The 15048-nt window shown below is 41.4% G+C and overlaps 1 protein-coding gene across 2 annotated transcripts in view; it reads left to right on the top strand.

Moving 5' to 3' along the window:
- The first annotated feature begins 383 nt into the window (after positions 1 to 383).
- Positions 384 to 15048, top strand: part of asic1b (acid-sensing (proton-gated) ion channel 1b) — a 53021-nt gene continuing 38356 nt past the window's right edge. The window contains exons 1-3 of one of the 2 annotated variants that reach the window (XM_019857799.1): positions 384 to 1146; positions 12198 to 12348; positions 13208 to 13335. In XM_019857799.1, the coding sequence (XP_019713358.1) occupies positions 547 to 1146; positions 12198 to 12348; positions 13208 to 13335 (879 nt within the window). In that variant the 5' untranslated portion in view covers positions 384 to 546. The remainder of the gene's footprint in view (positions 1147 to 12197; positions 12349 to 13207; positions 13336 to 15048) is intronic. The other variant, XM_019857808.1, reaches the window with a different exon arrangement.

The following is a 15048-nucleotide window of genomic DNA, read 5'->3' as shown; positions in this document are numbered from 1 at the left end:
CTGTATTTGCCTGTTAACAAGTGCTTTGGCACCATCTTGTGTTGTGTGTTCTGGAAAGAGCGCCAAAACACTGTGAATAGGTGAGTTTTCAGATAACATCTCGGGAGAGGTCCCACAGAAAGAAAGAAAAAGGTGAACTCATAAATGGTGAACTGTGACTATGTGCGCGATTCGTGTAATTTACATGTGGGAGGGGGGAGTTGTTTTTTTTTTATACATATTCGTGGGGTGAACATGCTGCCTGTTTCTATTAAAAACTCTGAACGTGTAGGTGGGAAGCTCAAAATACAAGGCGTACTCAGCAAAAGCTGCAGCGCGCTCGCTCACTCTCTCTCACTCTCTCTCTTTCTCTCCCCCCTCTCGCTCGCTCGCTCTGTCTCTCTCTCTGTCTCTATCTCTCTCTCTCTCGTGTTGCTCTACATTATCACTGTCTAACTCATAGCCATCCGAGGGCGCGCATTCGAGCCCTGGTTGCGCACGACCGCACTGACCATATCTGCCCCAGCGTTTTTGACTTTCACGCACCCCACTAAAAAAAAAAGAAAAATGTGCCAGTGCGACTCATCCGCCTCCAAAGCGAAGGCACCGGGCTCCCTGGCCGAAGTCGGCAAGCTTTTCGTCAAACACACCACCCTGCACGGCCTAAGGCACGTCTTCGGCGGTGGCTCGTACCCGCGCCGGGTGGCCTGGCTGCTGGCGTTCCTGGCGGCCGTCGCTCTGCTGCTCGCCTGGTCGTCTAACCGCGTGCGCTACCTCCTCTCATCGCCCGTGTATACCAAGGCGCACATGGTGTACGCAAAGCGGCTCGTTTTCCCCGCCGTCACCATTTGCAACCAGAACCTGCTCCTGCCCAGGCGCATGAAGAAAACGGACATCTTCAGCGCCGGGAGGTGGCTGGGACTCCTGGGGAGGAATTGGCAGGTGTCCGCCGAGGCCAAGGAAGCTTTGGCTGCACCATCGCAGCGCACTGAGCCGCCCTGGTCACCCCTCTCTCGAATCCTGGACTTCAACCACTTTCTGCCTCCGCCTCGGGAGTCGCAGCCGTCCATGAGGCAGCTGCTGGACCGGCTGGGACACCAGCTGGAGGAGATGCTCTTGTATTGTCGCTACCAGGGAGAGATGTGCGGCCCGCGCAATTTTAGCACAGTGAGTGTGACCAGAAAGTCTCCTCCCGTCGCCCTTCGCTCTCTCTTTCACTTTTAAAAAAAATCAACAGCAACAGGTTGCTGAGTATGCTGTTGATGTAGTGCAGTCTAGAGCCTCTTTCTGTCATCCTCGCATTACCGACCACTTTTCTGGACTCGTCATGTCTCAGTAGCCAGGTTTATATGGAGCCTTTTTTCTTAAGATGATCATTGCTTATGAAGATTTCTGGTCTATTTACATTTGACGTCACCTTTTCCCCTTTCCGACCCGTCGTTTACACGCTCCGCTCAGTTAATCAGATCAGCCGTGTGACACGCGGAGATTGATGTAAATGACTTATCAAGACGGCGTTATTTAGTCTTTTATCCTTTTAGTTTTGATAGTTTTAACACTTTTATCAAAGCAACGTCTTGATAAAAACAACTTACAAGTACTTTAAAACAAGTTCTCCCATCGCAGACAAGCTTTGGTAAAATGCTGCCACTTCAGTCTGCGTATATGACGACGTCACTACGCATTTACGTCAAGACAACATGCGCAGACTGGACGCAGTTGGACTATTCTGATTGAACTGTTTCCATGACGCCCGTTCGGATTGGCAAAAGGAATACTGAACTATACACCACCCTCTTTCAACCTTTTTATTCCGATCAAGGTTATTTACATGCAGCATTTTCATTGCGGTTGGTCATTCAAATAAATTCCAATCGGAATACTGTACATGGCTAATGTCACCTGTCTTTGTTGTCTTGATTCTAAACCATCTTTTCCCGACGTTTACGAGCCATATATATATATATAAACAACTTCTTTTGTTGTTTTCAAGAAAAAATGGTCGTATACTTGTGTACTTTAATTCATCCAGCTCAACCTTAGTATTTCTTTGGCAATACGATTTTATGTGCTGGTTCATGTGCTGTGATACTTGACAGAGTAAAATTTAATTTAAACTACAGCATTACTTTAACTTCAGTAACATGCTTGCAAATCAATGCAAATGTTGCTTTTTGCTCAAGAGTATCTGACATACAAGGTGTTGGATGCTATGTGAACTGATCAAGAACAAACACTCCCATAGTGGTATGTGGGGAAAAAAAAAATCACTAAATTAAAGGTTCAAACTGCGCATAATCAAGTCAAGTAAAACTTTATTGTCAAATGCGCTGTATGTGCAACATACAGCACAGATGAAATTTCTTCCCTCTCAACCAGACAACAAGAGGAGCCGCTGCGGGTGCCCGCGCTGCCATTGAAAGAATAGTTAACATAAAATGACAAAATAATACAACACAACACATAAGACACAGACAGTCGTGCAATCTGAACCACTTTTCCTGCAGATACTGTTGTTTGAAACAGTTGTAGATGACAGTGTGATGAAAGTGTATAATGTTACAGTATCACAAACCTTTTTCATTCTCGCACAGTGTCCAGTGCAAAACCTTTTTATTTCATTTGAAATATTTTTTGTACCATCTACAATTTTCATTTAACTTATGTGCAATACATTTAATTTGAATAAATACAACAGAATAATTTTATTTTCCTATACCTAAACAGTGTTAATATTCAATTTGCGCATATTGTAATAGCTTAATTTAATATTCAATATAGAATCGATCTGCCTCATTTTTGATACACACTTACGGCTACTGTGCTTCTGTATTTTAATGTTGGTAATGATAATGGTCGTTAGAGAATTAAGTATTTTTTGAGGATGTAGTTGGTATAAAACCTTTGAAAATCCTTCCTCTAGTATGTACTGTTTGTACATATACAATAGGTACAGTGTGCTATGACGACCATTTTCATATTAGTGTTATACCATTACTATGCTTGCACAGCTGTTGTCACTTTGCAAAGGTACTTCCACATAAAAACATTTTAGGAGCCTGATGAGAGAAATCAAGCCAGCCGTATGGCGCCTCCTCTGGCGTCCATCAGTGCTGAATTGATGTGTTGACAATCACACACTCACAAGACACCCACACTGCCCATAATGAAGGTTTTTGATTCATGTTGAGTTGCTTTCCCCAAGTCGCTCACTGTTTGCCTGTATTGGTTAGCAGCGATTCCCAACAAAGGTACTGGGAGATCATCAGATGTACTGTGGGAAATTTCACTTAATTGGTATGAAAAGGATTATTTATTCATTACAAATCTTTGTTCATCGATCTGTGAAAGTGGCATACGGTATACTGACAGACAGATACATTTAAAAGATCTTTCACTAGATTGCAGAAGGCACTGTTTTACCTGTGTATCCACCAGTTGCCATTTATACAGCAGGATAATAGTTTTGCGTCAAATGAAACAGGTACAAATTTCACACTGAGTCAGTAAATTAGTGGGGAAACTGAGACAAGATCATTATACAGTATATACTTTCTGTGACATTTTTGTTAGGTGTGCTGTGAGCAGAGGATGCAAATGTTGGCCTACTCATTCTCTACATAAGTAGTTGTAAACAAAAAATGAAAGAAAGAAATAAAATACATGCAAAACTTGGCAAAATGGAAACATGAAATGTATTTGCATTCAAAATAAAAGTAGTATACAGTGGACCTATGCTATTCGCAGGGATAGCAGCAAGGCCGGTCTGCGAATACTGAAAATTCATTTTTAACCGACACCCATTATAAATGCATTGGGGGAAAACAAAAAAAAAGAAACACAAAAAAATCTGGGAAAAAAACATGGAGGAACCTCCAATAAGTTTTCCAGGCAAAACAGGAGTTGAAAAAAAAATCATATTTAAAAAAAAACGTTTTTTAATGAAAAAAATCCACAAATAGGTTTGAGCCACAGGTGTCAAATGGCAAGTATGTGGGGCTTCATTGTGTAGACCGCCGCAAAGGCTGTCACCAACCTGTCATTTATAGAATCGATGATTCCAACGACTCTTTCATCGAATAATCGGACAAAATCAACCAAGTGACAGCTGGTGCCTTGAAAAACTCATTAGTGAAGGCACTCGTATCTCACCTGAAAAATGCACTTACGTGTACTCATCAAGTATTTGCACTTGGTTGCTTCCCACCACTGACCATGAGGTTTCCTCATGTAAAATAAGTGCCTGACAAAACATTGCATTTCACGACTACGTTTACTTGGCAAGCTCATGTTTGACTGACATCTGCTCTTCCAAAATACATTGGCGGTTGTCTCTTGGTTATTAAACGCCTCAGGTGCATATCTTCAAACATTTAAATGTGTCAAGGATGCGTTGCTGCTGCATTCCGAAGGGTGAAGAGGCAGTAGCAGCTTGTTCTACAGATAAACAGAACAGGGGCCCTGTTTTGTTTGGGGGTGGGGTGGGGGGCACATTGATAATCGATGAAGCCTGCGTGGCTTCCGGGCGTGTGAGACAAGCTGTCTGCATGAAATAGAGTTGGTCGCACTCGAGAGACGAGCCACCCAAGGAGGTTGGGTTAGGGTGGATGGGTGAGGGTCGGAGGGGGGTGTGGGGGGGTACATTGAGGCCCCTCTTTTTTTCCCCCCCCATCATGATGTATTGACTGGAGTGCAGGGACACCACCCTTGTTGTCGGGGGACCTCTCCCTGAGCTGTAAATGTGATTTGTTGGGAGTTATTTCCATGAACATGCCTCAGCCCACTGCACAGTAGACTCCGCTGACTGGAGTAGATCTAACTGAATCCTATTTATTCTGTGGTTGCTTTTCGGCTACTCCCTCACTTTGATGGATGATTTCCCTTCTGTGTTCAGTCATGCTATATTAAGATTAAGAGACCCCGTGGAATATGGTTTTAAGTTTTGATCCTCCCACCCTGCCCCTATTCCCCTTCCCTCTCCCAATGAAGTACGCTATCATTTTACTCTGCAAGTGGTGAGCAACAAATCTGGTCACACAAGTATAATGTGTAATTTATTCAGGTCGTGCAAGCAAATGTTGTGAGACTCCAGGTGGGGAATTACTTTTTTCTGTATTGTTTCTTTGCTTATCCTGTGATTCGGCCTCAGGGATGCGAAGTTGAAGTTCTTTATTATTGGGAGTAACAGAGAGAATACAGAGAAAGTAACCCATTTCTGCCTCCCCAAAATATCCCTCCGACCCCCCCCAAAAAATGTCATATGTTTGTGTTTTTAATAAGGGAAATAGCATTTCATAATAGTGTAGCGTATAAAACATATCATAATTTCATCATTGAAAATCATCAAAATAATTAAACACTACATCCTGATTAATGCATTGTGACTCTTTCTGGTGTCAGTATGATACATCCATCTATCGATTTTCTAATCCGCTTAAATCCTCACGAGGATCGCGGGCTTGCTGGATCCTATCTCAGCTATCTTCAGCCAGTAAGCGGGTACACCCTGAACTGGTTGCCAGCCAATCATACAGTATAACACATGCATATAACGAAAGACAAGTTTCACAACTGCTGTAAGTGACTCAGTAAGCTGCAGTGTAGTGTTTTTTTTTTTTTTGCAGAGGATAAATATATGCCTCTGAGTACAGTTATATAGTTTGTCTACATGTATTAACCCACCCTTTGTGTTCAAAAAGCCGTTGCCTAAAAGATCACAAATACCATTACTGTTGATGCTATTGGGCAGTCCATCGATGGCGTTTTGCAGTTTGTGTTTGCATTAAGCTCGTGGAAGGTGGTGGTGGTGTTGTGTGGTTGTTTTGAATGCACAATCTGCCGCAGCATTAAACAGCTCGCACGCTCTTTTCTGAAGAACTGTTTGGTAAATATCTGCCAAACGTTTGCCCATTGTCAAGTGAGTTGCTGCCACCATAAAGCCCTCGTATTTCAAATTTTTGCTCACAAGTCAAAGCAAAACTCAGCCTCACTGAAGAACGATAGCAGTGGAACTTACAGGCACATGTAAAGTTGGTCTGCGCAGTACATGAGTAATAGAATTAGCTAAATATTCACTACATAGGCAAATTATGTGAACCATAACAACTGATAACTTCCCACAAAGCAACTGTTAGTGGCAATATTGCCCTAAAAACACATTCCTGGTCCCTCTACACTCATTCTCCCTCTCCAGACATTTTCAAAGAGTAGTTTTACTTTTTAGCTGTTTACAATGTCAAAACGCTGTAGTGGTTCATTGGTCTGGCTTATGTGCAGGCAGTATGCGTTCAGCTCTTAACTTCTCACTCACTGACTGTGTGAATGGTTGTCTGTCTCCATGTGTGCCCTGTGATTGACTGATTTATCCAGAGTGTAGTCAGCTGAGGTACACTCCAGCTTCCCAAAATCCTAAATTGGATAATTGTAATCATTGTTGTGGAAATTGATGACAGGAGAGTTGCTTCCATGCTACCTTCCTCCTGTACGTGTGTAGTGAATTCATCATGAACCTGCAAACTTGTGTCTTGACCCAGAATGACACAAGTGTATGTAGGGGGGGCAATGGAGATGATGACGACACTTCGCTCTTGGCATGTCCTCAAATCAAGTCATCAAGGACCGTCGAAGAGCTGTCTTCTTCAGATGAATTCAAATCCTGACGTATCATGGCTCAATTGCTTTGCATCTCCAATTTGTTTCCCAGGTGATAGGGCAAAAACAAATTTGACACAGCAACTATATTTCCAAGGATACAAAAATCTGATTGCTACTCCAGAAAGAGCATCACATTCTTCAATTTGATGAAATTAAGACACTTTCATTTGAGCTGACCTTATTAGCCATTCATTGATTTTCGGTTGCACTCATCTTTATTAAAAGACTGTAGGTGAGCTAGAGCCTATCCCAGCTGACTTTGGGCGAGAGGCAAGCCTATCAACCAGTCCAGGGAGTATCCCACTTCTCTCGCACTGTCAGGGACAGACTCCAATTACCTGTGACCCTAATCAAGATAAACATTATAGAAAATGCTGCTATTTTAACTGTGAGTATATGGCAGATCAATTGTTTGAAAAATGACTGCACAATTGCCACTTCTTCATGATGCTTTTGTTAACAGGGGTTCCCAACTGAGTCATATTTTGATTTTCATTGTGAGTAAAAATGCATAATACTAACGCTTGTTAGCAAATATTGCAGGCACAGTATGCCGCAAAGAACTTCATTAGGCTTCCCAAAGTGGGCCAATGTGGGATTCTAGAGATCGACCGCCAAACTTGTTAACGAGGCCATGCACAAAGTACTAGCATAAGAATTTTTTTTTTTCCATATTTTTAGGGTTGTTTTGAACTTTGCAGTCCTGCAGGGCCATTCTGCTGAATTCCCAAAAGAGAAATAACAAGCTTAGAATGAGCAAAATAAGGGCCCCCATTAATTACCGGGGGGCACTACTTATCATCTTAAAAGGTTATTTTGTTGGTGTTTTTACATTTTTTTTTATTCTTTTGCCCAACGTTAGCATTCAACTGCAGCCGCACTTTTGGAGGTCTTTCTAACAACCTGATGAATAAAAGTGCAATATCCATTCTATTTAATGGCCCTTTTACTTCCACCAGCTCCCACGGGAAAAACAAAAAGTGTGTCACTTGTTGCCGAGCTGCTCATCCACAACTTGTTCCAAATTGTATATCATCTTATTTTTGTACAATGAAATTATACAAAATAAAACTCAGGACAAGTTCAACAACTGTCCGAGTTTTATACAAAGTAGTAACAAGGAATGGAAAGGGCAATAAAAAGGTTGTACATGAATTATGTTGCCACCCACTGACCTGGCATGTATTCAACAGTGTTATATACAGACTAAAAAAAAAAAAAAAAAATCTTAGCTGTTCAACACTTGTTCAAATGTTGACATCAGCTCCTTGCGCCCTATTCGCACATCTGCTTCTCTATTTGACAAGTGTAATGTTTGAGCTCGGTCATGAAGTGATGCTTCCATGTGTAAAAATACAGTCCATCCTTTTGTTTTTAAGCATGCTCATTATTTTTTTTTCTTCACCCCCCGGGGCTTGTACTAGCCACTCGCCTTGAAATGAAACTAAACAAAAGCAGTGGGTCCATCGTCGGCGGGATTTGCGTCATTTGCGTGAGACAGGACGATCTCTTCAAAACAACCTTAGTTCAGTGAGCATCAAATAAAGAGAGTGGGAAGTGCGGGAACCTTTTAGAAGTAAAAGCAAAACGGCTTCTGTCTGTCTTTTGTTGAGGTGTGTAGAACTAATTTATTTGCGCTATTGGATGTGTGTCATTTATTCGACGAACTGACACCCACTGACACTCACCTTCATGTGTCCGCAACCAAGACCGTCTCTCAAAGGTGTCTTTTTTTTTCTCCTTTTGTGTGACAGTCAAACTAAAATATTTTTTCTCAGCTCTCTCTTAGATATCAGGGACAGAGATCGCGGTTCCTTGGCAACTTTGTCCGGGAACGGCTTGCGTCTCCGTGTGGCGCTCACACAGGGTCTGATCGCCCGGGGCGGTCTCAACACTCTCAGGCTGTCACTCTGTGAATTATTCAGCCAAGATGATAGCATTTTTTTTTTCGACAACACAAATGGGTTGATGACGTCTGATGTTTTTTCACACCGGCGGGCTCCATCTGATACAGTCATTCTAATTACAAGGCTCGGCATGCAATGTGACTGCAATATGGGATTTAGAAGCAAAGCTGCTTTGGGATCACAAATATTTGTTCAACTTTTATGCTAAATAGACAAGAGCAAGCATAGTTGCACATTCCCCCAGCGAGCTACTTGATTAGGTTTTCTCTGAGGATCACCTTCAAGCCTTTTGTTTCGGGCATCAAGAAAAATATCGCACACTCCTTTGTCATTGGTTTGATTTTAAGGGAGGCAAAAAACACATTGATGCTGTGCTTTGAGGAACCTTGGATGAGCTTCTCAATAGGCAGACGTGTTGTGAAGAAAATAAACCTCCACAAAGACTCCTACCCGCCTGTCCCAAGGTCACCACTGGTTTCCCTCCCTCTGCTGCTACACTCGACTCAATGTAGACGGTTACCACAGCAACTCGAATTTGTCCTGGAATAAGTCTCCACGCCTTCAACATGTGCACGCAGGTCGCTGACTGTGAGGCTTATTTGGGGGGGAAAAATGATCATGTTTTATTTGGCCGACATTTGGGAAATGTATCTATAATAACAGAAAAAGTGCATTATCAAGTTATCTCCGAGATGCTGCATGCTAAATTCTCTTTAAAGGATTAAAAGTAAGAAAATTGACTTTTTATTAAATTAACTCAAGTTAACCAGTGGTGGCTTTGCACAAGCGCCATTCATTTGCAGTTTGGATGGGGAGGGGAAACGAAATCTCAGAATCTTCAATAACACTGCAAAAAGTTGCAATATTGGTTTGCAGTATTTTTTTAAGTCACCTGAGGGGTTGGAAAAATGGCAAAATAAAGTGAAAATGAGATGGTGGCAGCGCTGGGTAGCAGCTCGCTTATAGCTCCGCCCTCTCAAGTACTTGAATATCATTTCAAATGCATCCTACAACATTACTGAAAAAATAAATGGCTCAGAGATCTTTTTTTGGTAAATTGATTATTAAAATTAATATATTTGCACAGGAAGTGCACATGTACATGTATGTATGGCAAAGACTTTGAGTATGTAACCACTAACAATTCAGGCAATGCACTTTTTAGACATACAAAGGTTTTAGATAGCAGATGATGAGATGTATGAATTCAAAAATGCTTCCTTCACCCCAACTGCCATATTCGTATTAGCCAGCATCTTATGGCTTTCTGAAAGAGCACAAGAAATTCAAATAGGTGACTTTTTCAGAGAATAGGGATAAATTACACAGAAAAAAAAAATATCCGAGTTGGTGAGATTGGCAATATGCACGAGATTACTGCATGCTCGTGACAGTTCACGCGGATTCTAAAATGCAAATATGGCCGCTACAAATCAACTCAACTCAACTCAACTGTATTTATAGAGCACTTTCAAACAGCCATCGCTGCACACAAAGTGCTGTACATGGAGCAACTAACATATACAACAGTAAAGCAACAAATCAGTCGCAAACACGGTAGAGAGCACCAAACAATATAACTAAGATCATAATTTGGGTCATGATGTTATGTTCATCCAAGAAAGATTTCAACTGCATGTGCACCACTTTTTCCAGAATTTTTGAAATGAAAGGCAGTTTGGAAATGGGCCGAATCAAAATGGCTGACCTCCTGTTCAATGTTGGGACAGGGTCCTTCAGACTTTTTAATCTGTTCCGTTATGGTAGATATCCACCAAATTTCACTTTGATCAGGGATGTGATTGCCAGACACATATTTTCAAACTTTCCAGGGGGTGCTACTGAGTGGGTAGTTTTTGCTGTGTTTGGGAACCTACATCGTAAAAAATGAAAATTAAAAACATTTTCACCAGGAGATGGCCTTGCGAGAAGTATTCTTTCATATTATTACAGAAATGCAAATAAAATGGCTTCCCTTCCTTCTTATTTGGACAAAACAAAACACATTTGTGAGATATGATTGACTTCATGCTTAAGCTGTGCAAAGTACATCTTGAGTGTCAACAGCGTGGTTTCTTTCTGTCGTTTTGAGAAAAGCAGAACCCCTATTGTCCTTGATAATGTTTACTTGTTAAACAAATGAGCCATTTGTTTTCAATGTCAGCGACTTTTCACTCAGCTCATTCTCACCACACTTTCTGTGGTTGTAAAGCATAATTGGCTGGTGAGATGCCACCAGATTTCCTGGTGCGATATCGCAAAGGGCGATGATGAACTGTGATGTGATGAAGGTGAGCGGATCGTTTTGAAGGGTGTTAAAATCAGTGTTGTGTGTTCCCCCACCACCACCACCCACTCTTCTTTAGAGTCGGCATGGTACAGACACTCTGGACCCACTTGAAAGGTTATGACTCATTTTTTCTTGCTGGTTTTTATCTCTAGTGCTCTTTAGTGTCCTACATGCTTATCTTTTCCACTTAACCTAACTGGGCAGAATTCGATTTTTTTAATCTTATAGATCTGCAGTATTTGCCAGGGCATTTGAATCGCCTCTATCGATCTTCTTGTAAACTATCAAAGTGGCATGACTGAGGATACAACAAAAAATAGCAACAATGATCAACCCCTCGCAACTCCACTTTCATGGTGAATCCCTAAAATGATCATCAAACAAGCAATAAAATACTACACACTGGTATTGACCGCAGATTTGTTTTCCTAACTTTCCAGGGTGCACTACTGAGTTCGTTTTGGGGTTGGTGGGGGGGTTAGAAATGTTCAGGACTCCTAAAATAGAAGGATTGTGATTATGAAAATGGTGAAACACTCACTTTCGAAAATGGTTGAATTTTTGGAATTTTGAGGCCTAAAAGCCGATTATTTTTAATATTTAGAAGATGAGCAAATTTTGACTGACGCTCTGACCACGTGCTTCCGATTATGGCACGTTTTGAGGAATTCTCTTGGAGGAACTCAGCAAAGTATAAGCCCTTGAATTTGCCTGAATGGCTGCTTCAAACCAAAACGGACAAAGTCAAACATAGCTCCTTTAAAATTTTATATGCGTTCTGTCCTGTTAGACATGTCCACCCAATATCGTGTTGATCAGGAATACCGGGCGGGGTGGGTTGTCAAATTGTTCATAACTATCAAGGGGGTACTATTAAGTAAAATTTGGAGGGGTTGTATTGGGGTCTCATAAAATACAAACATTTTCATCATCATACACTTGAAATGGGTGGTGTATGTTGAAACGTCAATGTCTCCAAAAGGGCAAATAACACAAAATGTCCGTTTTATATTTGGATTTGTTATTACATGATGTGAATGTCAACATGAAGGTTAACCGGTTAGTCAGTGCGGCCGGATGCTTTCATACCAGGCTCACAAATACCATACGTTTCTGGATGCGGGCCATCGCTTTCCATTTCCTAATGTCTGTTACATTCAATTATATATCCATTAGTTGACTGACAGGCATAGTTTGGCCAATAGGTCACAGCTGTGCTTTTCACTGTGGCAAATGGAACAAGGTGCATTGAATGGACTCAATGCACATGTACAGGTAGTCTTCTGTGTAGTCTTTTTATTTCTTTTATTCGTATTATTGGAGCCTCGACTTATGTATTCACAGTTTTTGTTTTTTGTCATTGTCAGATCTTCACACGATATGGAAAGTGCTACACCTTTAACTCGGGCCAGGACGGGCGGCCTCTGCTGTTGACCATGAAGGGCGGCATGGGTAACGGCCTGGAGCTGATGCTGGACATCCAGCAGGACGAATACTTGCCCGTGTGGGGAGAGACGGGTAAGAGCATCCCAAATTGCCTCTGAGTAATGGCTACAAAAACATCCACCGAATTACATCACTGCAGCAAGTTTCACAGAATGGTCCAAAACAGATCACAAATAACACTAAAATGATTCCACTCTCAGTAATTACAGCAGTTTTTGCTGGCTAAAATTAAGTTAGAGGTGGTACCATTCTGATCATTGGAGTGCAATGCTGTTCAGATAATAACAGTTTTGACAAGGTCAAAACGTTTTAGAGCCGGAAGCAGGCTGGAATTAGGCTGAGGGGGCTCCGCTTCTCTCGCAATAAATGTCCCCATTAAAAAAAATGGTCAAACAAGTGTTATTTATGCATATCCCATTAAGGACAGAATAAACATGGATGGCAGATGGAGACACAGTAAAACCCCACTCTTGGCATGTCGCAAATAGTGAAAAATGACACTACCCCTAAAAATGTTCATAATTGCCGACATTAATAGTTTAAACCAGGGGTAGGGACCTCCGGTTCCTCAAGAGACACATTCTGCCTGTTTTAGATCTCTCCCTACTCCAGCACACCCGATTCAATTGATCATGATCGTTTCAAGCTTCAACAGCGCTTGCTGTTAGTTGATCGTTTGAATCAAGTGTGTTGAAGTAGAGAGAGATCGAAAACAGGCAGGATATGCCTCTCGAGGAACCGGAGTTTCCTACCCCTGCTTTAAACTGTAAATATACCACAAGCTATGATCCCAAAACGCTTCAATATCATTTCAAATTCATCTTACAATGTTACTATTAAAATAAATAAGGAGTTGCTTTTTCCTCAAATAATTTATACGCCAAATTCAACTGATTAGGTCTTTGTCTTCGACCTCTGTTTTCGTCAACAGACGAGACATCGTTTGAAGCGGGCATCAAGGTTCAGATCCACACGCAGGATGAGCCGCCGTTCATTGATCAGCTGGGATTTGGGGTAGCGCCGGGGTTCCAGACCTTTGTCTCCTGTCAGGAACAACGGGTAAGTCTCAGCTGAGATGATGAATGGACTCCTGTTTATTTAGTTATTTAATTTGTTAGCGAGTTAGTTAATTAGCTAGCTGGTTGTTTGGTTGGTTATCGAATGTATTAGTGTGTGAGCTACTTTTAACTGGTGTTATGTGGTTTGTGTGTCCACGTATTGGTTGTTTGTCACTTGTATGGCTTGTTAAATGGTTGGTTGGTTAGTTTGTCAGTTAGTTGGTTTGTTGGGTAGCTATTTTATTATTGATATAAATTGTTGAGGTGCTTAATTCACCAGTTAGTAAGCCATTTAATTGATGTGTCAGTCAGTTTGTTTGTTACTTAGTTGGGTAATAAATGTACTTGGTTCGTTACTCAGTTTTTTGTTTGTTTGTTTGTGAACCACTTAGTTCATCAAATATTTTTCTTACCACATGGTATACCAGTTCTAATTTGATACTAGGCTACTGAGATATGGAATCGGCATGTGACGTTACCGCTTTGTAACTAGAGTTGACTTGACAAGGAAAAAACAACTAGCAAACAAGCAAACAACGTGGATTGGGTTAACACGTGGAGTAAAAGGAAAGCTGTCGGAGAGATCAGAGATCTTGGAGAGGGAGCTAGGGAGAGAGAGAGAGAGAGAGAGAGAGAGAGAGAGAGAGAGAGAGAGAGAGTGAGAGTGAGAGAGAGGAGAATGACTGCAGTAACGCGTCACCATGCCGCAACTGGTGGATAAACCAGGGGTCTCAAGTGTGAAATGATAGTACATGTATTTCAGGTTGAAGACAAATGAGCAAGGCGAGGCAATTAACGCCAGTGCACCTCATGTGTAAACGGTGTTTTAAAACCTGCCTGGCCAAAGTCGTCAACACTTGAAGGACAAGCACTAAGCACCCTGAACTCAAAGAACGGCAGATAGGCCTACCGTAATTTCTCGATGATAATCTGCTACTCTTTTCCATTTCAACCCTGCAGATTTAAATGCAACGCGCTTTATTTATTCATTTTTACTGACGAGCTTTATGTCGCCAACAGAGTTATAGATGCTCTCTTCACATCTGACCAATGCAATTACTGAATTTGTCAAACTGGACCAATTAAACCGTTAGATTTCGCCCTCATACTGAATATTCATGTTATTCCGTTTAAACGGCTTGAATGACCAAAACGGTCCGCATGCAAAGCATGAAGCATGACAGTAATGCTTGTAAGAGCAACTACTACAACTATGTGTCCTGTCGTGCTGGCTTTCCTTAGCAATAATAAGAGCATGAATCTTCAAAATGCATGCACGGCATCGCTCTGAAGCAACGAGCTGTGTTCATTAGCGTTTGGGGAAAAAAAAAATTACCGTTGTTTAATGCAGTGATTCTCAACCTTTGCTGAGCCAAGGCCAAAGCACATATATTAAGTTTGTAAAATCTCGCGGCACAACACCAAATAAAAATCTCACAAAAACTCACATATCCATGATATGCTTTCTCCCATCTAATAAAAGACCATTTATTTGTTTGTTTTTTTATGTTTGCTTGAGTGATATAACATTTTAGCCATATTGCACAATGCTAAATAAATATGCCAAAGACTCGAAAGATGCTCAAAGGCTTGAAAACGTATCGAAAAATGTCGAAATAAATATTGGCACTGGTACCGATACCAAAATGTTGGTATTCTGACAACACTATTCGGTGTTCAGTTTGTCTGTTAGCTTGTTTCCTTCCCCTTGGAA

Source organism: Hippocampus comes, unplaced genomic scaffold (genome assembly GCF_001891065.2).
Source record: "Hippocampus comes isolate QL1 unplaced genomic scaffold, H_comes_QL1_v1.1 scaffold17, whole genome shotgun sequence".
NCBI lineage: Eukaryota > Metazoa > Chordata > Actinopteri > Syngnathiformes > Syngnathidae > Hippocampus > Hippocampus comes.
Note: the sequence above shows the minus strand (reverse complement) of the source record. Positions and strands in the feature narration are given on the sequence as shown.